The sequence below is a fragment of the Callithrix jacchus genome, chromosome X (genome assembly GCF_049354715.1).
Source record: "Callithrix jacchus isolate 240 chromosome X, calJac240_pri, whole genome shotgun sequence".
Lineage (NCBI taxonomy): Eukaryota > Metazoa > Chordata > Mammalia > Primates > Cebidae > Callithrix > Callithrix jacchus.
In genome coordinates, this window is record NC_133524.1 from 116,158,308 (window position 1) to 116,184,260 (window position 25,953).

The window sequence follows — 25,953 nt, forward strand, 5'->3', positions numbered from 1 at the left end:
TGACAGAATGACACTCCGTCTCAAATAAAATAAATAAAATCGATGTTGAGATTTCTAAGCCTTGCTTGAGACACAGAAATAATCTGTTCCTTATCACATAATGTTAAGACTGAGAAGAGATGATAGTTTCCATCATCCCCTGCCTCCCAAATCCCATCCATTATTTCACTCTGACTGAAGAAATGGCAGGGTCAGAGAACCTGGAGAGCCCTTAAAGGCAAAACAACCTGAGGCAGTGGACTTGAGACAATCTAGATTCCTTCCCAAACACTCAATTTTTCTCTTCCCCCAATGATGATACCCTTTGTTAAAACATCAGTGTAGTGATTTCCTGATTTTCCATCTTGCACCCTTCAAACTCTCCCTTCCTCCTCCTCTCTCTCCCTCCTGTTCTGTTGCTTTCCTCAACTAAGAATGCGCTCCTCTTAACCAGAGAGGGGAACAAAAACCCAGCAGGGCAAAAAATTTCTGTGCCTGGGCATGTGGCACTCACTGCCTCTGTAAATCCCACTAGAGAGATGACATGAGAGCCAGAAGGCCAGTTTTAGGTGTTCCCAGCCACAGAAGGGAGAAGCAAGTTTCCTGCAGTGAAGCTAAAGGCAGTTCTGTCCTGAGAGGCATTAAAAGGCTTCTGTGGGCAGCAGCTGCTGTGGGTGGCAGTTGTACACTTTGATAATAAAAGGAGGTGGTACAACGGCCCTTGGGTTTTCACTTCTCAGTTTTGTGTTTGGGAAGTATGGGGGGAGGGGCCATGATTCTCACTTCCCTTTGAGGATGCTGGGAGTCTTAAGGATAAAATTGAAGGGTTCCTGGCAGAGCTAGGGAGCTAACTGGCTGCAGTCCACACACCCTTGGGGTTTTGTGGGGCAAAAGGCCCACAGTACCAGTGCATAGTTTCCTAGCAACAGGCAGGCACCTTGGGAAAGATTTGGCTTTGTCACAGCTGGGGAGTTGGCCTGGTGTATTCTGGTTCCTGCCTGAGAGTGTGACTTTAATAATGCTGTGGGCAGCTCAGGAGAACAGAGCTTTGAATCCTTGTGTACCACCAAGCATGAAGAGCATCTAAATAGCCTACTGCTGGGCCTAGTCAGCTCCAGCTTCCTGAGCTGCTGCTAAGAGGCTGGGGTGGCCAACAGGCTGATGATGCTCAAAGAGGAGCACCACCCTTTCAGGGACACAGGCGGCTTTCCTCTTCCACCTCAGCCTGCCTCCTGCCTGCTTGATGGCTGACCTACACTCTTCAAGATCAATGTGCATTTCTGTCAGGGCATGCTTCTCTCTTCAGGAGCCTTGTGGGACAGAGACTCCACAAAGAGCCCTGAAACTGGCTGGTGATAATTACTAGTTAAGGACACTGTGACCCAAGGGTAAAACCCAGCATCTTTGGTACTGTGCATTCCCTCTGTTCTGCCCCTGGAAACAAAGGCTGGGGAGATGGAGAGAAGAGTGGGTAAAAGGAAGAGGAAAAATAGGGGTGAATCAGGAACAAGGGAAAAGAGGGGAAGAAAGGAAAAACTTTACAGCATGGGACGGGGGAAGAAAAAGTTGAGTGATGGCAACAACAGCCTTGTAAGGCTCTCAGCAACCTGTGCTATAAACTGCACTTCCCCAAGATTAAAGCAATCCTTGTATCAAATTGGCCCAATTTATAATGAGTAACTTTTAGTGGCTAGGGTAAAACTTAGTGTACCCTTGTGATTTAATAAATGGGATAAACAGAGGCACTTTTGAATTGCATATGTTGAGACTTTTGTTTTAAGCCTAAACTTGGCAGGTCACCAAATTGATGGGAAAGGGACCATTCTATGATTAGAGTAAAGTAGGGGGACTGGCCCAGTATGCCAGACTGGGAAGTATGGCTAGGAACCTTGAGGGGTTTATAAAAAGCTGCCTTTAATTTTCCAGCAGTAGAAACTGATGTGTTGTACCCTACAGATTTTGGACTACTTGGCTAAAGCTGAAGGGGTAGTGAGAAATAGAGCAAAGGACAAGAGAAATGAGTGTTGGATAGATAAACAAGGAGGCACAGATAGTCTCAGCTTATATCCTTCCTGCTTTGGAGTATGGGTTGTTCCTGAGAAGCAAGAATACCCTGGAATCCAGTGCTTAAAAGAATCCAGTTTCTGTAAGCTCAGCACTCAAAAATTCCTCAGGGCCAGCTGACCAGACTCAAATCCTTGCTCATGTCTGACCACAAGAAGTGTTTCCCAGGCTTCCTTATTGGACAGCTACCCAATAAGGGTATGACTTTGAGGTGTTACAACAAAACATTGTAAGTATTTTTTCCTCATCCCTCTATTAGCCTCAGGGTCAAAAGGAAGTTGAAATCACCAAACCCAAAGTCACAGGAGTACTCCTACTTGGAAATAATCAAAATGGGAAATCGTTCAGAAGAAAGTCTAGAAAGGTCCATTTTCTGGTTGTAACTTAGGTCATTTTACAGTCAGAAGAGCGTGAGGGAGCTCTGGCCTTTTGGAGGTGTGTCTGTACTTCTGGTAGTTTTATTGTCAGATCTGGAGTGCATTTGCTGACTGCTTTTTATTTATCTGGGAATATAAGAGATGTTTCTTGGCCTTTTTTTTTTTTTTTTTTTTGAGATGGAGCTTCGCTCTTGTTGCCCAGGAGTGCAATGGTGCAATCTCGGCTCACTGCAACCTCCGCCTCCTGGGTTCAATTGATTCTCCTGCCTCAGCCTCCTGAGTAACTAGGATTACAGGCATAAGCCACAACGCCCAGCTAATTTTGTATTTTTAGTAGAGATGGGTTTTCTCCGCGTTGGTCAGGCTGATCTCCAACTCCCAACCTCAGGTGATCCACCTGCCTCGGCCACCCAAAGTGCTGGGATTACAGGTGTGAGCCACCGCGCCCGGCTGACCTTCTTGTGTAAAAACTGGTATTTTTGTCTATGAAACCATAAGGGAATGAAACTTGGTGAGCAAAAGAAAGCTCAACTTTAAAATACTAAAATGAAACCATTTAAGTTGTACAGAGAAGTCACTTAAAATCTTACCCTCTTGAGACCTATGCTGTACAATTATAAAGTCTTAAAACAGGAAATACTAAAGACCTGAGCCTAGGGAAACTACTGTGAGACATATAAAAAGTGTTCAAGCAGCCCCTGAATCCCCCCCCCCATGGAATGCATGAAGAAAGGGAATCCTTGTTTAGTGGGGATCAATTTAATAATTTAATTAAAAAAGAGTAAAGAGACCCTTTCTGAGGACCACGAGTATGAAGCCCACAATTTAAACCAGTAGAAAGTATAAATATCCAAAAATTAACTGGGGAAAAGATTTATGTTCTACTCAGATTCACAACTTCAAAAACCCCCCAGCCCAATTTCTGGAATCAGGCAGCCCTAGATATAAATCCTTGCTCTTTCACTTACTGCCTCTGTAACTTTGGTGAAGTCACTGAATCTCTCCATGATTCAGTCATCTTATCTTAAAAATGGCAATTACAAGAGTACTTCTCTCAAAGAGGTAAATAGTTGAATGATGATACATGTAAAGCAGTTAGCACAATGCTTAGTACATAGTAAGTACTCAGTGAATAGCAGCTGTTATTAAAAAGAGAGACTTCTATAATCCCTAAATTCCCTGCTATAAGCCCATAGTATAGGTTTGGACTAGTTGGCTAAATCTGGGTCCCTTCTCTGGGTTAGGTATACTATTTCCATAGCACTCTGAGTAATAGTTTCTTTACTTTTTTGTCCCCATTGCTGTCCCCTGACCTCCCACCCCAAGTCCCTAGACTAATGCAGGGACTATCTCATTTAATTTCTATTTCCATAGCTCCTAGCTCAAAGTGTGGTATGTGGAACACAGAATAAACATTGAGCTGAAACTAACAACCCAAGTCATTGTTGGAATTGTCTATCTTGCTTTCATTTCTGGGGTAGGATTTGAATGAGGAATGATGATGGCTCCATACCCAATAGAGAGGTTTCCAACCTTGGAGTTTGTGATAACCATCACCAGATATATTATTGTCCCTACTTAAAGGATTCATTATAAAGTGCAAATTCCTGAAATCAATGTAATTTACTTTGATGTAAAAGTAGAGGAAGCCTCTTGGGCTAGAGTCATGTGTGGCTCCTCTATTTCAGGATGACTTTTTATTATAGGGACCCCAAGAGAATGATGACCCTCCTTGTGTTAACTTCAACATCCCTGCATTCTCTTAAAGAATTCCTTGTTGCCTCAGTCACTATTGAAATTATCCATGCTCTTCTTGAACATATTTGTGTTTTCCAGTCTATACCACCTATTTGGGTAACAAGTTACCTGAGTTATCTACCTGTGTACACTTAAAAATCTGATTAAGTTGAATAAAATGTTGTGTTTGGTTTAGATACCATTTGGAGAGGTCTGTGGCTCTATAATGCAATAATAATACATATAGTATTATATTTATTATTATTACATATTATTGCATATTACATAGTAGGGTTTAGAACTAATTATATCATTATATTTTCTAAGCTTTAATCCATTTATGCCTAGTGTTCCATTATTGGAATGCTAAGTTTGTGGGAGTTGAGATCGAGTCTTGCTCTGTTGCCCAGGCTGGAGTGCAGTGGCGCAATCTCGGCTCACTGCAACCTCTGCCTCCTGGACTCAAGCGATTCTCCTGCCTCAGCCTCCTGAGTAGCTGGGATTACAGGAACACACCACCATGCTTGGCTAATTTTTCTATTTTTAGTAGAGACAGAGTTTCACCATGTTGGTCAGGCTGGTCTCGAACTCCTGACCTTGTGATCTGCCCACCTTGGCCTCCCAAAGTTCTGGGATTACAGACGTGAGCCACTCACTGCACCCGGCTGAATTAACTAGATTTTAGTGTAACCTTGCTCTTCTGTGGTCAAGGGTTTATAATCATTATACATACCTAAAGGACCATTTCACTTGTTTGCCCAAAGTGTCTAGTTCAGTGTTCTGCATACAATGAATTTTTAAAAAGTAATTGTTTTTTTTTGGTTCTGCTTTCCTACTAGTAGTCACAGTACAAAAGGAAAAAGGGAAAGTGCGAATTTTGTAGTACTATTTCTGACCTATGTGATATTAGGGCAAAAGGGGGAGGGGTGTTATAAAAATACTCTGTGTATTTCTCTGTGTAGTCCTAGTTAGGAAGCCTGGAGAAAAAGAATGGGACTTCTTCCTCATTACAGGTTTGATTTAAACCCTTGTATGGCTCAGAATGCTCTTGTGTTAAGGAACAGGATTAGGCTTCTCCCCATATCAGAGGAATGGAAAAAGCCACTGTTGGACAGGGGTCCATGGTAGCATACTAATGAGCTGCCATTTCCCAACCAACTTACCTTCTCCTTGCTGTAGTTCAAGGCAGTTTGGGATATCTTGATCTTACCTCCCTCTCTCCCTTTTTCTTCCATCTCTCTGTTTATTCTCTTGGCTGGTTTCCACCCTCCCATCTCTGCCATCATTTCCTGCCTACATAGTCCTTAAGCTAGCACCTATAGGCCACTGGCCATCAGGGAGATGCCTGGACCTCATACATATGCAGACAATAGAAATGTTCCAATAAATGAATTTAGGGAGAGAACAAGAGAGCATGAGTAAAAGCAAGGGTAATAGTTTTTTTCTCTCAAAACATACCTGAAAGTCATAAGCAGAATATGGTGGCAGGTGAGGAGGGCTATGATAGTAGGTATTGTAGGATGCCACTTGGGGATGAGCATAGTAAGAAACTGTTGGATGCGTATTTTCAACAGAACAGTTCAGTGCTGGGAGAGTTGGGTTCTGTAGAAAAACACAAATTAGAAACAACATAAACATTCATCACTAGAAGAATGGTTAAATAAACTGGGTACATCTATACTATGGAATGCCATGCAGCTATTGACAAACAATGATGTGGACCTAGTTAGAGAAAGTTGTCCAGGATATATTTTTATGTTTTAAAAGCTACTATGTTATATTAACATAATCCCAATTTATGTTTTTAAAAAAAGACCCCCCAAATTATACATGTTTGTATGTTTATAAATGCAAAGAAATTAACCTAGAAAGATGCATAGCAAACTGTTAACTGTAGTTTATCTCTGGGAAGGGGAGTAGTAGTATTACAAACTATATAGGGACTCTTGACTTTCTTCTATATATGTCAAAGTGTTTACAACTAATTTGTATTGTGTCATTTTCCCCAAAGTTTTTAACTTGAAAAATTTAAACCTATAGAAAAGTTGAAATTATTTGTGTGATTTTTAAAAACAAGAATTAAAAAGAAAAAAGACTAAAAATGCAAAATGTCAAATAGACAAGGCTGAAAAGCATAGTGCTCTTGCTGTGACAGTGTGCTCAATCATATAGAGTTTGTAAAAGTTGTAAGGATTCTTAGAGATCTCCACCTTGCTAAGGGGCTTTCCAGAAGACATGAACGGCATTCATTTCTCATTAGCCCTATAGAGTAGAGGCAAAATCCTAGCAGTGCACAGAAGCCATGAAAGACCAATAATATATTGATCCTTTTTTGTGTGTGCAAATAAAACAATGCAGACATAATTTTATATCCTTTTCACAACATGTGGTGTGTGTAGCCCTTTAAGGGTTAAAACTAACGTTGTCTAGAATGGAGGCCCTGCTCTTGTCAGGGCCAAAGCACTGCTAAAGGAAGTTATCACTACTCATTAGTTCCCAAGTAGGACTGTGTTTGTGCCACATGGGTCAAGGTGTGAGGTAAGTGTTTTTTCGATCTTCCATGTCATTGACATCTCTTCCATTCATGTGTATAATTGAGAGCTGTCTGAAAAATCAATGTGTCTTCTTTCTGGAACATACCTACAGTACATTAACAGAGAAGCAGAAGCTTCCTCTCAAGTGATAAAAATGTGTAGGCAGGCTTTGGCAGTCACAAAGGCAACCATGTTAGGGTGTTGGCAGGGGTGAACTCCCTTACAGCAAGTTTCAACACAGTTCTGTTGCTCTCTTTCTTGGAGTGGGTTACTGTTTACATCTCTAGGAGTTTTGAAGAGTTACAAACCTCAGTCATTATAATGAAGCTCACAGCCAGATAAATGTTTGTCAGCCTCTTCAATGTGTGGGAGAGGGCTGAGATCTTGACCATTCCAAGAGCTGGCTTGCTTTACAGAGGAGAGCACTCAGAAATGCCCTTACCTCTCCCCCAGAATTCTAAAAAGAAATTTTATCCCTGGGGAAGTACCAGAAATCATGTTCCCTTGGCATTCTGTCAATTAAAAACACACCCTCCAGCTCTTGCTAAACGAAACCAGCTCTTCTATCTAAATAAATTAAGCCTAACTCTGGAGAAACAATAATGCCATGTAATGTAAACTATGTAAAAGTTTTTGTGTGTTCAGCAAGGCCAAGGGTCCAGATAATATTTGAAAGGAAGTTGGCTATTATAGAGGAGGCATCATGAGAAAAACATGAGAGTAAGAGTAAATTAATATAGGAAAGCCTCTCAAGAGAAGAGAGTCGGGGGTAGAGAATATAGAGAAAATGGACAAGGCAACAAGAGAGAGGGAAGAAGAGGAAGTGGGGAGTGGAGTGAATACTTGGTCAGGGATGGGGCAAAAGAGATGACCCAAAGTATTGGTCTAGTTATATTTTAAATCAATAATTCTGATTTTACAATAAATTTTGGCCCTGTCTTTATTTGTGTGCACATATAGGAGTGTGTGTGTGTTTGTGTGTGTGTGTGTGTGTGTATCCCATGTGTATGTATGTGTATGTGTATTTCTGTTAGAATTCTGGGGCTTACATTGTGAGACCACCCCCCCGCCCCAATATTGATCAGTAGCATTCTGAGCTCCAGTAACACAAAAGGTTACTAGGTAGCACAGGAAATGGTGAAAGCAATCTTGCCTGGACAAAACTGAGTCTATTCTGAGACAATGATTGTGGACTTTGGAAAGAATGCTACTTTTTTCCCTCTCCAGTTTACTCTAAACCAGCGATACCAATTAGGGGAAAATAGAAAGATATATTCACTTTTTAAAGATTCGTCTCAAAAAAAAAAAAGATTTGTCTCAAATCCTCATATCTTTGGTCAACAAACACTTCTTCAAACATTTCTTTAAGATCTTTTTCACCAGACACCTCTGGTCAGGGTTCCTTTCAGGATCCCACAACTTTGGAAATGGTGGTTCCTAGCTGATTCCATTGAAGACTGCCAGCTCACAGCCCTTGGCTCTGGAAATGGCTTCCATTAGCCAGCACCCCTGGGCTTCCCTGCAGACCCTAGGGGACTCTACCCAGGGAGAGGCACATCATAAGTCACCAACCACATTTGGAAGTAGGCCAAGGATCGTAGTCAGGCTCACCTGAATGATGTTCCAGGACTTCTTACACCATGTTCTTATTTTTCTTAATTTGTTTTATTATTATTATTATCATTATTGAGATGGAGTCTCGCTCTGTTGCCAGGCTGGAGTGCAATGGCGCGATCTCGGCTCACTGCACCTCTGCCTCCCGGGTTAGAGCAATTCTCCTGCCTCAGCCTTCCGAGTAGCTGTGACTACAGGCATGGGGCACCATGCCCAGCTAATTTTTGTATTTTTAGTAAAGACAGGGTTTCACCACGTTGGCCAGGATGGTCTCAATCTCTTCACCTCGGGACCCACCTGCCTCGGCCTTCCAAAGTGCTGGGATTACAGGCACAAGCCACAGCGCCTGACCCACTGTGTTCTTATTTTAATATAGTGATCTAGGCAATGGTTCCTCCTTGGTACCCTTTTCTGTGCCCCCGCTGTTGTTCTCTAATCTAATGAATCAAAAATCTTCTCCCCTGATCTTTGCTTTCATTTTTTTTCTGCCCTCATCCTTGATAGAGTTCCCAGGTTTGACATTTGATAATGCTTGGTACTTCCCTTGCTCTCCTTTCTTACTGTGAAAGAAGCTCCCAACAGGTGAAAATAACTTGCTTTTAATTTATTAAACTAAATCAACTAAACAAAGGAGGTAATATCTGTTAAAACACTCATAGAACCGGAAAGGGCTATCCGAATGTTAGTCAGAGGCAGCTGGGATGGAGTAGAAAGAGCAAAGGCCCTGGCATCTGACAAATCTGGGCTCCAGCCCCAGTTCCTACTCAGCTCTGGGCAAGTCACTTGACCCCTCTTGGCCTGTTTCCTCACCTATTAAACAGAGACAGTTAACAGTTAACCTCACAAGGTAGTAATAGTGAAAATTAATTGTGCAAAAGTGCTTTGTAGATAGGTAGGGGCCATTATTGCCTCAATCAGGACAGACCACCAGCAAACCCTTTTTTTCCTTGGGAGATCAAAGATAACAGTGAAATTAAGAATGCAGAAGCAAATCTATATATCTGCAGTTAATTGATTTTTGACAGGGTTGCTAGGACCATAAAGTAGGGAAAGAGCAGTCTCTTCAACAGATGTGCTGGGAAAACTGGATATCCACATGAAAAAGAATGAAGTTGGACCCCTACCTTATACTAGATATAAAAATTAAATCAAAGTGGATCAAAGCCCTAAATGTAACAGCTAAAACTATAAAACGCTTGGACAAAAATGTGGAAATCATTGACCCTGGGTTTGACAATAGATTCTTTTTTTTTTTGAGACGGAGTTTCGCTCTTGTTACTCAGGCTGGAGTGATGGCGCGATCTCGGCTCACCGCAACCTCCACCTCCTGGGTTCAGACAATTCTCCTGCCTCAGCCTCCTGAGTAGCTGGGACTACAGCGCCACCATGTCCAGCTAATTTTTCATATTTTTAGTAGAGACGGGGTTTCACCATGTTGACCAGGATGGTCTCGATCTTTTGACCTCATAATCCACCTGCCTCGGCCTCCCAAAGTGCTGGGATTACAGGCTTGAGCCACCGCACCCGGCCGACAATAGATTCTTAGATATGACACTAAAAGCACAAGCAACAAAAGAAAAGATAGATAAATGACACTTCATCAAAATTTAAAACTTTTGTGCATCAAAGGCCATTATCAAGAAAGTGAAAAGACAACTCACAGAATGGGAGGAAATACTTGCAAATCACATATTTGATAATGGTCTAGTATCCACTATTTATAAAGAACTCTTATGACTCAACAACAGCAAAACATATTTTAAAATGGGCAGGATGCTTGGTTAGTGGCCAGGTCTCAGCTGCAGCAGGGGAGAGGAGGGTGTGGGATGCTGGGGGTGCCCAGCTCTGAAGCTCAGTGTGGGGCCCAAGACCAAGGCCCCCAGTGCTTAGAGCTGTTCTGTGGGGAGCCCTGTCTGCACCCAGGGCCCTAAGCATTTGCTTAGATGCCTGGCTTGCTGAGGCAGGAGGCCCCCAGGCCAGAATCCATGGAGGGCTCTGGGCCATCTCTCTCAGTACTGAGGGTGCCTCTGGGGAGCATGAGGACTCTGCAGCCCAGGCCTTGTCCTGGGTGTGGCAATCTGAAGGTTCCATTGACTGAGGTTTGCTTTTACGCATTTGATGCACTGATATGGTTTGGATTTGTGTCCCTATGCAAATCTCATCTTGAATTACAATCCCTGTAATCCCCAGGTGTTGAGGGAGAGACCTGGTGGGAGATGATTGGATCATGGGGGTGGTTCCCTCATGCTGCTATTATCATGATAGTGAGTGAGTTCTCATGAAATCTGATGGTTTTATAAGGGCTCTTCCCCGTTTGCCTCCTTCACATGCACTCTCACCTGTTGCCATGTAAGATGTGCCTACTTCCCCTTCTACCATGATTGTAAGTTTCCTGAGGCCTTCTTAGTTATGCAGAACTGTGAGTCAATTAAACCTTTTTTTCTTTGTAAGTTACCCAGTCTTGGGCAGTTCTTTATACCAGTGTGAGAATGGCCTAATATATGCACTTTACCTGGGTTATCACATCAGCCCTCACAAGTCCACAGGTAGGTGCTACTAGTACTATTGTTTACAGGCTGCAGAAGATGTCAGTTCTACTCTTGAATATCAACAAAAGACAAACAAATTTGCAAGGAATGTGAGTAGAATCACAGCGCTGAAGGAAGAAACAGAAGTAAAAAGGAAACAACTCCAAAATTTAGAGGATGCTTACGATGACATTCTGCTTGCAGATGATGACTGCTTAATGATACCTTATCAAATTGATGTTTATTAGCCTTTCTCAAGATGAATCACAAGAAATGCTAGAAGAGGCAAAGAAAAATTGGCAAGAAGAAACTGATGCCTTAGAATCCAGAATGGTATCACTTCAGTGTTAGCAGATATGAACATTCAGTTATATACAAAATTTGTGAGCAACATAAACCTTGAAGCTGATGAAAATTAAACATTTTATAATACTTAAAAATTTGTTTCACAAACTTGAATATTGTTTGGAAAATAAAAACTGGGCAAATAACTTGAATAGATATTTCTCCAAAGAAGATATTCAAATTGCCCACAAGCATATAAAAAGATGCCCAACATCACTGATCAGTGGGGAAGTGGAAATCAAAACCATAACAAGATACCACTTTGTGCCCACTAGAATGTTTATAATTTTTAAAGAAAGTGTTGGTGAGGATGTGAAGAAATTAAAACCCTCACACACTGCAGGTAGGAATGTAAAATGACACAGCTGCCTTGGAAAATAGTTTGGTTTCAAGGTCCTCAAAATCACCACATGACCCAGCAATTCCACCCACAGGTGGAAGAAGAATTGGAAGCAGGTAATCAAATAAGTACTTATACATGAATGTTCATGGCAGCACTGTTCCTAGTAGCTAAAATGTGAAAATAGCCCAAATATCCATCAATGGATAAAAAACTAAGCAAAATGTGGTCTGTCCATTCAGCCATAAAAAGAAATGAAGCACTGATGTATGCTACAAGGTAGATGAATCCTAAAAATAAAATTATGATCAGTGAAAGGAGCCAGACCCAGAAGTTTGAATATTGCATGATTCCATTTATAGAAAATACCCATAATAGGTAAATCCAGATGGACAGAAAGCAGATTAGGGGTTGCTGAGGGCTCAGGGAAGGGGCAACGAGGAGTGACTGTTTAATAGGTACAGGTTTCAGGTAATGAAAAAGGTTCTAGAACTAGATAGAAATGATTGCACAACATTGTGAATGTATTAAATGCCACTGAACTGTACACTTCGAAGTGATTAATTCAGGGGACTAAAGCTAAGGCTAAAAGCTTGGCAGGGCTGTATTTCTTAGCATATCACCTTCCTACTCCTCCCTTCTTTCCAATTTCCAGAAATTTCTTGAAAGTGTCCATCTAGCCGCTCTCCCTGTCTTCCTCAGATGCCCTTTGCCTTCAAAGTCCAATTGCTTCCGACACTAAGGAAAAGGGTCTTATCAAATCCTTCACACTGAGACATTAGTAACTTAAAGAATTAACACTTCTGTGGCCTGCTGGCCTTTTCATTTGTTTAATACATGCATTTTGAAAGTGGACAAGGAGAAAAAGCACAATGCTTATTTTAAAGCAAGGAATAAAAAATGATGGCATTTCAGCACCCACAGTAGGGTAAAATTGGAGAGGAAGGAAGCCTCACAGGCACCCCACAGAGCCTACCAAGTAGCCACCACCTACTCCATTTGTGCATCAAGGTAGCTCTGCCATCCAAGCCTGAAAGCTCTAGGGACAATTTAGAGAACTCTTAACACCCGTCCTGAGGTCCAGTCTCCTCAACTCGACAAACCAGGGAGCTAGCTTCTCTTCTAGCCAGAGCTGCTGAGATTCCATGCAATGCCTGTACTTTCATCTGCCCCCCTGGGGAAAGTCTCCAAGAACAAAGGGCATTCTTTGCTCCAAAGAAGCCCCAACCCAGAAACAGCTTTTTCCCAGCTCTCTCACCTAAAAATTTCCTCAAGGCCAAATTTACAGGAAATCCTTTTCCTTCCTGGGGCTCCACCTTTGCTGATGCTTCCCCTACTCATTAGTGCTTGGGCCTTCCAGAGTCTGGAGAGGGAAGCTGGGATAAGAAATGTGCAAATGAGAAAGAGAAAGAAGAAAGACAGAGTGCAGATGGGCAGGAAAGGATTTCTCTTGATTTAGAGTCATCAGCAGGAACACTTAATACTTCCAGTCAGCCCAGTACTGCTGGAGACTTGCGGTCCAAAACGACAGAGGTTTTTTCTTTTCCCTTGTCTTACCCCACCATTCACTGTTTTGACAGTCCAGGATCAAATTATAAACTGCCTTTCAGGTTTCTGTTCTTCAGGGACCCCAAAATGTGACAGAAACAGCCAAGGGCCTAAGGGGCTAATTTCTGGGATCAAAGGAAAGTCCCTCTTAGTCTCAAAATAATTCCATAAAGAGATGTGGGACGTTCATTTAAAACAGTGGTATTCAATCATGGCTACAGATCAGGATCACCTGGGAGCTTAAAAAAAAAAAGCTGATTCCTGGACTTCAGTTTAGACCAATTAAATCAGAAGCTCTAGAGAAGGGGCCCAAGCTTTTTTTTTTTTCTTTTTAGAGACAGAGTCTCACTCTGTTGCCCAGTCTGGAGTGCAGTGGTGCAATCATGGTTTACTGTAATCTCAACCTCCTGGGCTCAAGTGATCCTCCCCCCTCAGCCTCCCAAGTAGCTGGGACTACAGGTGTGTGCCACTATACCCAGCTAATTATAAAAGGTTTTGTATATTATATATATGAATAGATATATATATAGAGAGAGGGTGGTCTTACTATGTCGGTCAGGCTAGTCTCAAATCCCTGGGCTCAATCAGTCCTCCTGTCTTGGCCTTCCAAAAGGCTGAGATTACAAGCATGAGCCACCATGCTGGGCAGGTGATTCTTATATAAAGCCAGGTTGATAACCATAACTCAAAGCTATTATCTCCATAATTAGAGATTTAGGTTTATCACATAAGCAATGCTTAGAAATGCCTTAAAGGGAAAGGAAAAAAAAAACTACTATAAGGAGTACCTACTGAATGCCAAGTTCTGGTGTGCCTTTGCAGACACACACACACACACACACACACACACACACACACACACACACGAATGGAAAAGATTTGGAAGGGAAGAATGGAAAGTGGGGAGGCTGAGGTCGAGGTCCAGGATGAAGGCAAGACCTGGCAAGCAACTTAGACTAGTGCTGGCTCTGCGAATGTAAACAGAAAAGAACCCAGATGCTCTTTCTGAAGAAACTTCAGGATGAAATACTTGGGGAGGGGGAGACTAGCATTAATCATACCTATAGCTAAAATAACCTTTCCTTCCATCTCTTGCAAAGTTTGTAGGGGGAAAGCTATTCCCAGAAAATTCTACTAAAAGTGTGGGGTGGGGGTATAAAAGACTATGTTTACATAAGCAGTGCAAATGGGGGAATTGAGAACACCCTTTCCTCCTCTCACCTCACCCCCAGAATGTGACTCCAGAACACAGGTAATTCATGTATAACAAGAAATATTTGCAGACTGATGACATTACCTAGCTCCTTCAACTTGAGATATTTGAAGGAAGCTACATCCTTGAAGCAATTGCTTCTGATTCCTCCCTTGAAAATATGTATCTGCATTTTCCCCAACTGCCTCACCTTCCCCCATCCCCAACAGGGGCCACTGTGAAAAGCAAAGTCACTTCTTTCCTTACCATGTCCTTAAAGCCTCCGAGGACAGCGGCAGTGATGATGCCCAGGAACAGGCCGACAATGTTGAGGATGGTGGCAGACCAGAGCAGGTGGTAGAGGTGGATGATATCTTGGCAACTGCTGACGTCAATGTATTCGTAGTACCCACCGGTGATCTCCACTCGGCTGGACAGGGAGGAGTACGCTCCAGTCAGTCCCCAGGGAGCAGGCTGTCCTCCCTGTCCCCCACTCAACCCTGAGATTGGGCTACCATACAGCTCAGTGAAAAGACAGGTGGGCAGATGGGGAGCTATAGTAACAGACATCATAGTCATGCACTATAATAAATCAGAGTGTGATTGTTTATCCCCACCCCCCAAAAAAAACCTCCTACCACCCAGAAAAATACTTGCAACCATCACTAACACTAATCCTAGATAGCATTTATTGACACTTGCTATCTACCAGGCACAGTGCTAAGCATTTTACATATGTGAATTCATTAAACCTGTGCTGTTTAATATTGTAGCTACTAGCTGCATGTGGCTATTTAAATTTAAATTAAGTAAAAAGAAAAATTAAGTTGCTAAGTCTCACTTATGCACTGTCTGACTCTAGCAACTTACTTACTTAACCTCTCTGAGCCTGAGGGAGGTAATGCCAGCAGGCATGAAAGCAGTACTTCAACATATACTAAGAGCCCCCACCAAAATATATAGCTATATTTTGTTCCTTCTAAGAGCCAGCCTCTGGCAACGCAATTAAAACCTTTGAACCCTGTTCTTAAAGGTATTAACACTTTATTTTGTTTTTTTTGGTTGGTTGGTTTTATTTTATTTTATTTTTTGAGACAGGGTCTTGCTTCGTCACCCAGGCTGGAGTGCAGTGGTATGATCATGGCTCACTGCAGCCTCAATCTCCTTGACTCAAATGATCCTCCAACCTCAGCCTCCCAAGTAGCTGGGACTGCAGGCTCACGCTGCCATGCCCAGCTATTTTTTTGTCGAGATGTGGTTTTGACATGTTTCCCAGGCTTCCCTTGAACTCCTAGGCTCAATCTATCCTCCCATCTCAGGCTCCTAAAGTCCTGGGATTACAGGCGTGAGCCACTGTGCCTGGCCAGTATTAACACTTTGTAGGCACAAACCACAACATGGGAATAGGGTAGTAGTTTGTTTTAAAATATTCAATACTTTTAGAGAATATATACTTGGTTTCAGTTTGAGTGGTTCCAGCAGCTATTTAATTTTTTTTTGTCACTGAACCATGAAGCAAAAAAAGCTAGTTCTTAGATATGGTTCAGGTTTAGCAAATTAATGCAGTTTGTTTCTGCTTGAGATTCAGGATTCCATTTGGTTCAGTCTCTGGGCAGAGCTTCCTCTGAAATTGCACCATTTGCATTCCCACTGCTCCCATCCTCATGCCTCCATCACTGTAAGGTTGTCCTGCCAGACACTACAGCTGCCCGATTACTCTTTCTAAAACACTTTTAAAAATATGTCACTCACTTAATCAAAACCCTTTGGTGGCTCCCCAGTACCTTCAGGGGAGTGCTCAAATTCCTTAGTCTACCAAAGTCTAGCCCCAAAATAGAGTACACACTCCAGCCAGGCTGGAGTCCACAGAAGCCCCACACTGGCTATGCTGGGTACTTATTCTCAAACCTTTGCTCAAATTTCTCCCCCTGTATTGAAAGTATCACTTTCTGTTCTCTGCCTATCCTAATCTCTCACTGCTCAAAGCTTCAATAGTGCCTTCTTCAAAGATGTCACTGCCCATTCATTAGCTTTTCCCTTAGACTCCCATAGTCTATTCCTCTTAGTTTGGCACTTTGCGTATATCAATAATTCAGTTATTTATTTAATCTAATATATATTGGGAGTGTATTCAGTGCTAATTACTGTGCTGGTGCTAATGTTACAACCATGGCCAAGGCGACATGATGTCTCTGTTGAAATTGCAACCTCTTGAGGGCAAGGGTCGTCTCTTAACATTCCTTTGTGTCTCTCTCACTGCCTAGCACAGTGGTAGAAACATTAAAGGTTGTCAATAAATACTCGGTGAATGAATAACTGAGTGCAAAGACTAATCATTGTATTGATCATGAGATTGATTACCCAATGTGGGTTTTTGCCCCCTTGCTCTCAACATTCTGAGTAGACATAGGGAAATGGATAACCTCTCTGTGTTTCGGTCTCCTACTTAACAAAATAGACAGCAAAAGATCTTAGATAAGGCAGGAGGACATCATTCTGCTCTTCCATAAAAGCCTGGAACACTCACCAATTCTTGGTGGATAGGCAGTGGCAATGGGCAGCCTCTGTGTGTGTCTCTCCTCTCTCCCACTGCATGCATTGTGCATATCTGTTGAAGTCCCCCTCCCTGTAACCCCCCTGGCAAATTCAGTTTCTTAAAAGCAAAACTGTGTTTTATTGATGCCCATTCTTTTAGAACAGCCCGTAGCACATAGTAGGGGCTCAAGAGACGTTTGTAGAAGAAAGGAGTGAAGGGAAGTAAGCTATCTTCTTTCATTTTATTACCAGCTGATGCCTTTCACAAACCACTCCATTTCCTTTAGGTTACATGCTGAAAACCAGTGATATTGACTTGACCTTACAAAGATGAGTGAGTAGATGAAAGCCTGAAGTACTCTGAAAGGCAGCTGCTGAGGAGCTGTGTCCTAGAGAAAGCTACCTTCCTGCATGAGGCTAAATGGAATAATCTATGTTTGGTATTAAACCCTCAACACCCCTGACCTCAAAGAAGGTCTGTGGGTTTGACAGGACAGTAGAGACTCTGTTTCTGTAGCACTGTACAAATGACTGCCTGATGTTTTTGTTCCCACTTTTTTCTCTTGGCCTCCTTTCCAGGAAATGGACTGGAGGAGCTGGCAATTGATTAAAAATAGGCTTCGTGTGAGGAAAACTAATACACATTTGGCAAAAATAAAGTCTCCAAGCCTCAGAATGCTTATTGCTAGCTATATTTAGGCCTTGCATTTAGATCTCTTTGGATCTGGGCGGAAAAAGCTTCAGGTCAAGAAAAAACATTTTCCTCTATTGTGGGACCCTCACCTCTTCAGTCTCAGCCTGAGTTTATGGCCTAGTGGGACTGTTTCCTCAGGGAAAGCTAAGCAAGTCATTTTCTACTGGCTTTGCCCTTGGAATCTTAGCACTACAGACTTGGGAAAGGGCTTTGAGAGAAGTCCAGGGTGAAAAACAATAAAGATCTTCTAGGCTTGAAGATCTTTAGGAGAAATGTTCCTATGACCTCTAGTCCAATATTTTATTTTCCCCAGTGAAAAGGGAGTTCTTCTTTTTGTTCCTTTTCAACAAATGTGATTCCCTTTTCATCAGCTCTTTACTCATGCTCAGCCCTGTGCTGGGGCCAGGGGAGTATAGGTAAGATTAATTCATGCTCCCTGCCCTTGGGGAGGGCATAGTTTAGCACAGCTCCTCATAAAATTCCTTGAAGATTACTCTGGTATAACTTGCTTTAAGAAAGTAAGGAAGTCAGTTTTTATAAAGTTCAGATTGACGGAAAGAAAGAATGGACTGAGCCTCCACTTTCAAAAAAAATTCACCTGAGGGCTCAGCTAAATGGAATTTAAAGGAGGATTTTGCGTATTCAAACCTTTTTCAGAAACACACCCATCACAGAAAATAAAGGTGTGTCTGCAAGGAATCACTTCTCAGCCCTCTCAGTGGGCCTCCTCTCTCCTTGAGATCTCAGGCCCAGTTCTGGCCAGCTACCAGCACCACCCAAGGAGGCCATGAAATGGGAAAGGAGAGGAGAGCACCAAGGAAAAGAAAGAAAGATGGCGGGAGGAGGGAGAAAAAAGGGAGGAGATAAAAACAAAGAGAAAGACAGATCAGGGGAGGCAAGAGGAAAGATAGTAAAATAATTCCAATTTCCCTAGGACCCGTGTTATATTTCTTTGATCATTTTTGTAAGGATGGACTGAGGAAGTACAATTATAGCCAGCTCTCGATCATTGCTGCTAAGGAGGGAAGTCCCTTACAAGTGATAGTTATTATTACAACATGAATAATTGAACTCCCCAGACAATCCCTAAACCTCAATTGAATCTGTAGATTTCTTTCTCAACTGCCAAACCTTTCAACAAAATGAGACTGGCACTACTAAGGAAGGTAAAGGGCTAGTGTATGGTCTCTGCCTTCTCCTCCCTGCCTCTAGTCTAGCAAGTCTTAATTATTAAACCAGAGTAACTGGCCCCAAAATACCAACAGTAGGGAATGTGAGTGAGGAGGGGGCTGCATCCACCTGCTGCCTCTGAATCTAGCTCCATCCATCCCCACTTTGCAGGTTCCTTCCCTTACTCCCTCATGTGGCCCTCAGCTCACCTTCACTAAGATTCTGAAGGAAATACGTGCATGACAGACATTGGTCGACATATACTGCATGAGGAGGTATTTACTCACAGTGCACATCACCTACTCATGCATCCCTGTTGATTCCTTCTGCTAAATTGCTCTTAAAATGATTCCCTGCTTTGTATTGTCTCCAACTTGATCTAGGCACCATTCTGTATAGCCTGCAGTCTTGCAGTGGCCTCCTAGCTGCTTCCATTCCTCAATCATTCAAGTTCATCTTCCATGCTGTAACCTTCAGTGGCCCTCAATTGCCTACAGGGTCAAGTCCAAAGTCATTCCTATGGCCAATGAGCTCTCTATCATCTGATCTCTGGCTACACCTCTGCCTTACCTCCTATCACACCTTATGTAACTACCTTTATCCCCTACCTCTTGATAATTACCAGGAATAAATATCTTTCCCACCTTTATCTTCTTTCAGTTCACCTCCTAATTCCCTACTTATTCTGTAAGTCTGAGCTCCCACATCACCTACTCTTTGACACTGCTCCCCTCCCAGCAAACTCTGACTTTCATTCATTGGGTCTCCAGAGTCCTCACCACATCCACTGATCCCACTGCACTTATCACACTATATTGCAATCGATTGTTCACATGCCTTCTCTACTGGTCTGCGAGCTCCTCAGTGGCAATCTCTATATTCCTAGCACCTAAATATGTTTTGAAAGAAAGAATAAATGATGCTTTGGCAATTTTTAGGGCACAGAGCCAGAGTGGTTGCAGCAGAACCAGCACCAAAACTGCTCCTGCCTCAGAACCTTTTCACTTGCTATTCCCTCTGCTCCGAACACTCTTTCTCCAGGTATCTACTTGGGTTGCCCCCCCAACTACATTCAGGTCTGCACAAATGTCACCTGCTTTAAGAGGCCTTCCCTGGCTACTCTAACATAGAGTGTGCATGCATGTCCATGTGTGCATGTGCACACGCACACACACACCCCTCATCACTATGTACATCTCCTGCTTCATTTTTCTTCAGAGCTCTGATCACCACCTGGCATTATATTATATATTTCTGTATTTGCTGATTGTCTCCCCTACTAGAATATAAGCTCCACAAGGGAAAGGACTTCTGTTTTGTTGGCTGCTGAATCTTCAGTGTCTAGAACAGAGCCAGGTACTGAGAAGATACTCAATAACTATTTACGGAACATTGTTAAACTTGGATATAGACAGAGCTGAGTTTGAATCTCATATGTATTATTTTCAATGTCTGTGTAACCCTTGGGCTAGTTATCTGTTTTCTCTGAACTTCACTCTCCTTATCTATAAAGTATTACTCTGCATACATCATAAGTAAGAATTAAATGAGATCAAGTATGTGAAAGTACCTAGCATCATGCCTGGCACCGAGAAGGCAAGTAATGTCTGTTAGTTAACAGATCAATGTCTTCCACTTCCCTGATTCCTACCATGCACCCTTCCTTACCCTCAGCTCTTCTAGTGTCCACTGTGGTCAAACCGTTATTCCTGTGTCTGGGCCTCAAGACTTACTTGCCACAGTTGTAGAGGTCACAGCAGAAGCAGGTGTTTCCCCGGATGCGAGGTGTGCAGAATTCACGGCTGAGGTGAGGGCAGTTAACCTGAGGGTATATAACAGTGAGGAGATGAACTGTCATTGGATGGGAGGTAGGACTCTCTGGGATTGGAAATGCAAGTTAGTGACTGATGGTGACAGTAAGGATGGCTTTGAAATGAACACACCAACGTGTGAGAGGGATAGGGCTGGGCGGGGAGCTGGCTGAACTTGTGCATGAGGCAAGTCACTGTGTAGCTGGGCTCATGTCCAGCCTCAGCCACAGCCCTCAGTGCCCCGTCCCTGAAGGGTGGAAATGGAGAGGAGGAAGGACAGATGGAAGAACAGACGGAAGAACAAATGGACTCGAGGAAATGAGGATAGGAGGTAAGGGAAAATCAGGGCACAGGAGGAAAGCAGATAAAGTGGGAAGGAAGACAGAGGGGCCAGTGCATGCACTCTGAAGTACAATAGTACCTCTCTAGCTGCCTGGGTAAGGTTCCTCATAACCCTCGCGGAAGGAGAATTTTTGGTTGAGGAACTTATGACCTTATATAGGAAAAATAGGGTTAGGGGGACCAGGGTTACAAGTGAACCTATGGAAGTCATTATTAATATTTTTACAGTCACCAAATTAACACCAGAAAGCTATCATGACAAAATCCAGAGAACAGCAATGACATTTTACACATTTTGAGTTAGCAAAAAGGTTTTAAAAATGAAAAAGAGTTCTATTTACCATCTTTTGTTAGCAAGAAATTTTCTAGCTCTCTCCCCTTCCAGATGCAATGTAGTGCTGGCAAATTTGTCTTGCTTTGTTATAGAGAATATTCATAGTAAGTGGGGATTTTTTTCTATATTGAGTCCTTCATCCAAATGCTTATTGCCTTTCAGATAAGCTGTTAGCATATACACATTTCTATCCCCCCTATCTAACCTGCAAACAGTGAGATAAAGAGTAAACTTATGATTGTTAAAAGAAAAAGGAGTCAAGTGAACGGCAGAGACATAATAAAGTATTTGCCATGGTGCCTTACTCCAAGGGCACCCATTCACATTGTATTTTATGTAAAATGGCTTCCACTGAACTTGTGCAATGCAGTGGCCATTTTACATCCACTTGACTTCCTTTTCTCTTCCCAACTGAAAGTTTACAATTTTTCTAACTATTTGGGGATGATTGACTTTCAGTGTGAGGTTAATCAAGTACAAAATTGTCAAGATTCATGGAAGCCTAGGTACAGTTTCATGTACCTGAAGATCCCTGGATTGGGAAGGGATTATTGTGTACTGAAATGAAAGCTCTCCAAAAATGACTTGGAGCCATACTTTACCTCACTACCCATTGCATCTAGCTCTGCCTGAGGCAACATGGAACATAAGGAGAGCTGTGTGGGGCAGGAGATTCATATGTGCCCACTCAAGCACTATTAGGCTGGCCTCTTGGAGGTGTTATGAGAGGGGCCAGGCTGACAGTCCCAGCCTCCCCAGAACATACAGGTGGATCTGGCTTCTCAGTTACCCTCATTTGGCTTCCAGATCCATCCTATGTGTGGAACTCAGGTTCTGCCTCCTTAGTTCAGGCCTAGTGCCCTGGTGGGGCTCCCACTTTTCTTCCAACTGAGCACCAAGTTTAGGCAACTGAGTCATCATCCACAGAGATGGGGGAGGGCATGTCCTGTGGCCTCTGTACTCTCATCTGTCCCCCTGAGGATCAAAGCCACATATGGAGAGGCTCCCTGCTGGGGTTAGAGGGTCAGCCTGTGGCCATAGAACAAAGTAAAACTGATTAGGCCTCATGAGATTCCAATATATGACCATGGACTCATTAGCAACGTGCTCTGACCCACTGAACAAATAAGGTATAGACACCTAGAAATAAACTTTAGGCGCATGACAAGTAATAAAAGAAAGGGTGTTTCAGATAGAACAGAGGACTTTCCCAAGAGGTAAAGACATGCAGCCTCATTCTGGCTCACCTCCTCTGCTTCCTTCTGGGATGTCTTGGGAACATAGTGGCACCGGTTAGCATAGAGTGGTTTCAGATCCTGAAAAGGGAAACACCAAACCAAAGGGGTTTCAGCTTTGGAAAATAAAATAGCAAGTGTTCTACTTAGTAATAAAAGGTTTGGAAATACACACACACACACACACACACACACACACAAGCAGGCAGGCATTAGATTGGATTAATTTCTGAAAGTCACCTGTCTAGGGAGACTGAGTGAAGATTAGACAAAAATACCTTAAAAATTACTTTCTATTAGACTACTTGATTAATGAGAAATTGTGAAACTAATTGAGAAATGTGCTTCTTGAAATTTCCTCCCCACCCTTTTTTTTTTTTTTTTAACTTCTAGGCTTTATCTTCGTTAGAAGAGTCCCGAAGGAACAAGATGTAAAACTTCAGGTTATTGTCAAATGACACTTTCAAACAGAGGGAGCTCAACTTCAACACTGAGGTCTCATTATCGCTTTGGAACAGGACTAGGGTTGGCTGACTTGTACTCCTTGCTGTCATTTCCACTTTCCTTTTTTTTTTTTTTCAGAAGGAAGAGCTTAGGAAGAAAGCCTCAGGAGGAGGGGCAGCCCCTGAGGCTGCTGTAGATTTTAACTCAACTGAACTATGAGCCATTTTCACCCAACTACATAGATTAGATAAAGTCAGTGAACTCCAAAAATATTGTTCAAGCCTCAGAAAACTAACATGGGGCTCAAGGACAGTCAATTTACTCTGCTGGCTTGGCCAGCTTCCTGATGAAAGAATGGGGGTTGGGGTAGAACCAATAGACCCAAGCCAGGGCTGCCTGGAAGCTTCCAGGCAGGAGCTGATGCTAAACATCCCCTGAGTGGTAGGGGGCTTCTGCCAAAGGCACCTTAGGACGGGACAAACAGCTTATGCAAATTGACCTTGGGGTTTGGCAGAATTACCCAGGCAGAGGGAATTTATGTATTGTCTCCTTCCCTTCTGCCCCCACTTCTTTCACCATTTCCGATCATCTCGGTGGCTGCTTTTCCCCACACATGTGATTTAGCATCTCTTGTACTTGGCACTTAAATGCCTGCTGCCTTCTAGCTGGCCTCCCCATTAAGGATCTAGGACTTTCCATCAGCTAGCTACTTCTACATGAAACTCCTGCCTGCTCAATGTTCTAAAAGTACCTTGCCCTGTTCACTTAGCCTGGAGTCTGGCTGGAGAGGAATGAGCGTGTTCATGCTCACACCTGGCAGGGCTTACTGTCAAACTTTTGTGTGTGGGTAGTGGCAAAGTAATTATCATAATTATCCTGCTGAAGAGGAGGCTTAATGTGCTGGTCACAGCCCTCCTCACCTTCTGGTTTTACAAAAAGCATTCAGCCACCAAGTGCCTTAAATGAAGACAGACGTGTGATAGTTGCTCATTTGCTGCCTCTGGCTGATATTCTTCATTAAGGTCCCAGAAGAGGAACAAGAACAAGGCAATTGGGAGGTAAGAAAAGGTCACTCAGCCAGTGCTTAGCAACCTCTGTAATCTAAAGGGCCACCAACTATGGAGTGAAGGGGTAGAAAAGGAAATTGCTTTATGTTGAGTGTCTGTTCTATGCCAGCCCCACTTAGGGCATGTCCATACCCATGATTTAATTTCATCCTCATGCTAACCCTGAAAGGTAGGTTACTACTGTATCCATTTGGAAGAAAAGGAAACTATGGTACAAGAAGGTAAAGTGATTTTTCCATGCTAGTTAATGGCTATACTTGGGAGAGGGGAAAGAAAAGAAATATGAGACAAAAGAGAGATGGCACAAGACACATAGAGAGGGGTGAGTGAGAAGGTAGTAGGTGTTGAGAGGAAGTTCAGATTCATCCAAGCCAAAGGAACAAGGCAAGATGACGTTAAAGGGCCTCAACAATAGGACAGCTGGCTCTCACCCATCCAAGCTGTGCTAGGGTCCATATGTGCGTTTCACTTAAGCTGGTCAACAGATATCATCATAGATTAATAAAGCCTATTTCCTCAAAACTCTCTGCATGGCAATGAGGACTACCCAATGTCTTAGAGTAGGTGCAGTATAAGCAGAAAGTTTTTCTTAAATATTCATCCAGTCTTACCCCTAAATACTTGAGTCAAATGCTGTTCACCAGCAGCAGGAGGTACAGAGGGCCTGGACTCAGAGGCAAGTAGCGGTCATTAGAGGAAACTTCCAGTATATGTAATTTGAATTTTTGCCCATTGCCTTTGACTGGAGCCAATGATCAAAAACATTGGAATGTCAGGAAAATGCATATCAAAACCATAATGAGATACTGCTTCATACCCACTAGGATGGCTGGAATCAAAAAATCAGATAATAATGAGAGTTGATGAGTATGTAGCAAAATCAGACCCCTCAAACACTCCTGGTGGGGATGTACAAATACAGCCACTTTGAAAAATAGTCCAGCAGTTCCTCAAACAAACATAATTACTATATGACTCAGCAATTGTACTCTTAAGTGGAAAGAAAATGAAAAAGAAAACATATATCTATACAGAAACTTGTACATAAATGTTTCAGCAGAATTATTCATAATAACCAAAAGGTGGAAACAACTCAAATGTCCACCTACTAGTGAATGGACAAAGAAAATATGGTATACCCAAACAATAGAATATTATTAGGCTTTAAAAAGGAATGAAGTACTTGATACAACATAAATGAATCTTGAAAACATTATACTAAGTGAAAGAAGCCAGTCACAAAAGAGTATACACACACACACACACACACACACATATGTATATGATATGATTCCATTAATACGAAATGTCTAGAATAGGGATGCCTTAGACAAAGAAAGTAGATTAGCAGTTGCTTGGGTCTGGGGAGAATGGGGGAACATGGAGGTGACAGGTAAAGGGCATGGGGTTTCTTATCAAGATGATGAAAATCTAAAATTGACTGCGGAAATGGTTGCACATAAGTAACTGATATATGCTAAATATATTAAAAATCATTGAATTATACACATTAAATGGGTGAATTGCATGGATGTGAATTATATCTCAATAAAGCTATTAAAAAACTTTAAGTGTGAGAGGAAGAGGAGAAAAAAGGAAGCCATTTTAGCTCATGCTGCCATCAAAATCTACTGCAGGCTTCTTAGCCACTAGGCCTATGTTGCCATGGAGACGGCCTCAGAGTGAATACTGTTTGTCAAATGGGGATAATAATGCCTGCCCTGTATATATCACGGTCTCAAATGAAGTAATAGATGTGAAGGAACACTGAAAAGCTAAACACACCACACAAAAACAAGGAATTATTATTAAGATGGCTCCTGTTGAATACTAAATAGTATGCATACTATCACTGACTGCAACTATGCTACAAAAATAGGTATATGCTCAGCGGCTAATATGCAAAAGCAGTAAGAACTGCCAAGTTAGAGTGGTAGAATTATGGATGTTTAAAGTTACTGAGATGTCGTTTGACTTTTGAAGAAGAAAAAGATGATGAAAAAGATGGCTGATCTCAGCTTAAAATCAGATGAGGCGCCTACATTTATATTCTTGGTCCTGAA

The 25,953-nt window shown here is 42.4% G+C and overlaps 1 protein-coding gene and 1 pseudogene across 2 annotated transcripts in view; one reads left to right on the forward strand and one right to left on the reverse strand.

Annotated features, from left to right (window-relative positions):
- TMEM255A (transmembrane protein 255A) overlaps positions 1 to 25,953 on the reverse strand; it is a 49,711-nt gene that overhangs the window by 3,632 nt on the left and 20,126 nt on the right. The window contains exons 5-9 of one of the 2 annotated variants that reach the window (XM_035288562.3): positions 22,392 to 22,460; positions 20,890 to 20,961; positions 20,391 to 20,479; positions 14,526 to 14,688; positions 5,616 to 5,759 (exon numbers count right to left, since the gene is read on the reverse strand). In XM_035288562.3, coding sequence (XP_035144453.2) covers positions 5,616 to 5,759; positions 14,526 to 14,688; positions 20,391 to 20,479; positions 20,890 to 20,961; positions 22,392 to 22,460 — 537 coding nt within the window. The remainder of the gene's footprint in view (positions 1 to 5,615; positions 5,760 to 14,525; positions 14,689 to 20,390; positions 20,480 to 20,889; positions 20,962 to 22,391; positions 22,461 to 25,953) is intronic. The other variant, XM_035288563.3, reaches the window with a different exon arrangement.
- On the forward strand, positions 6,679 to 11,252 carry LOC108589736 (prefoldin subunit 4 pseudogene; annotated as a pseudogene).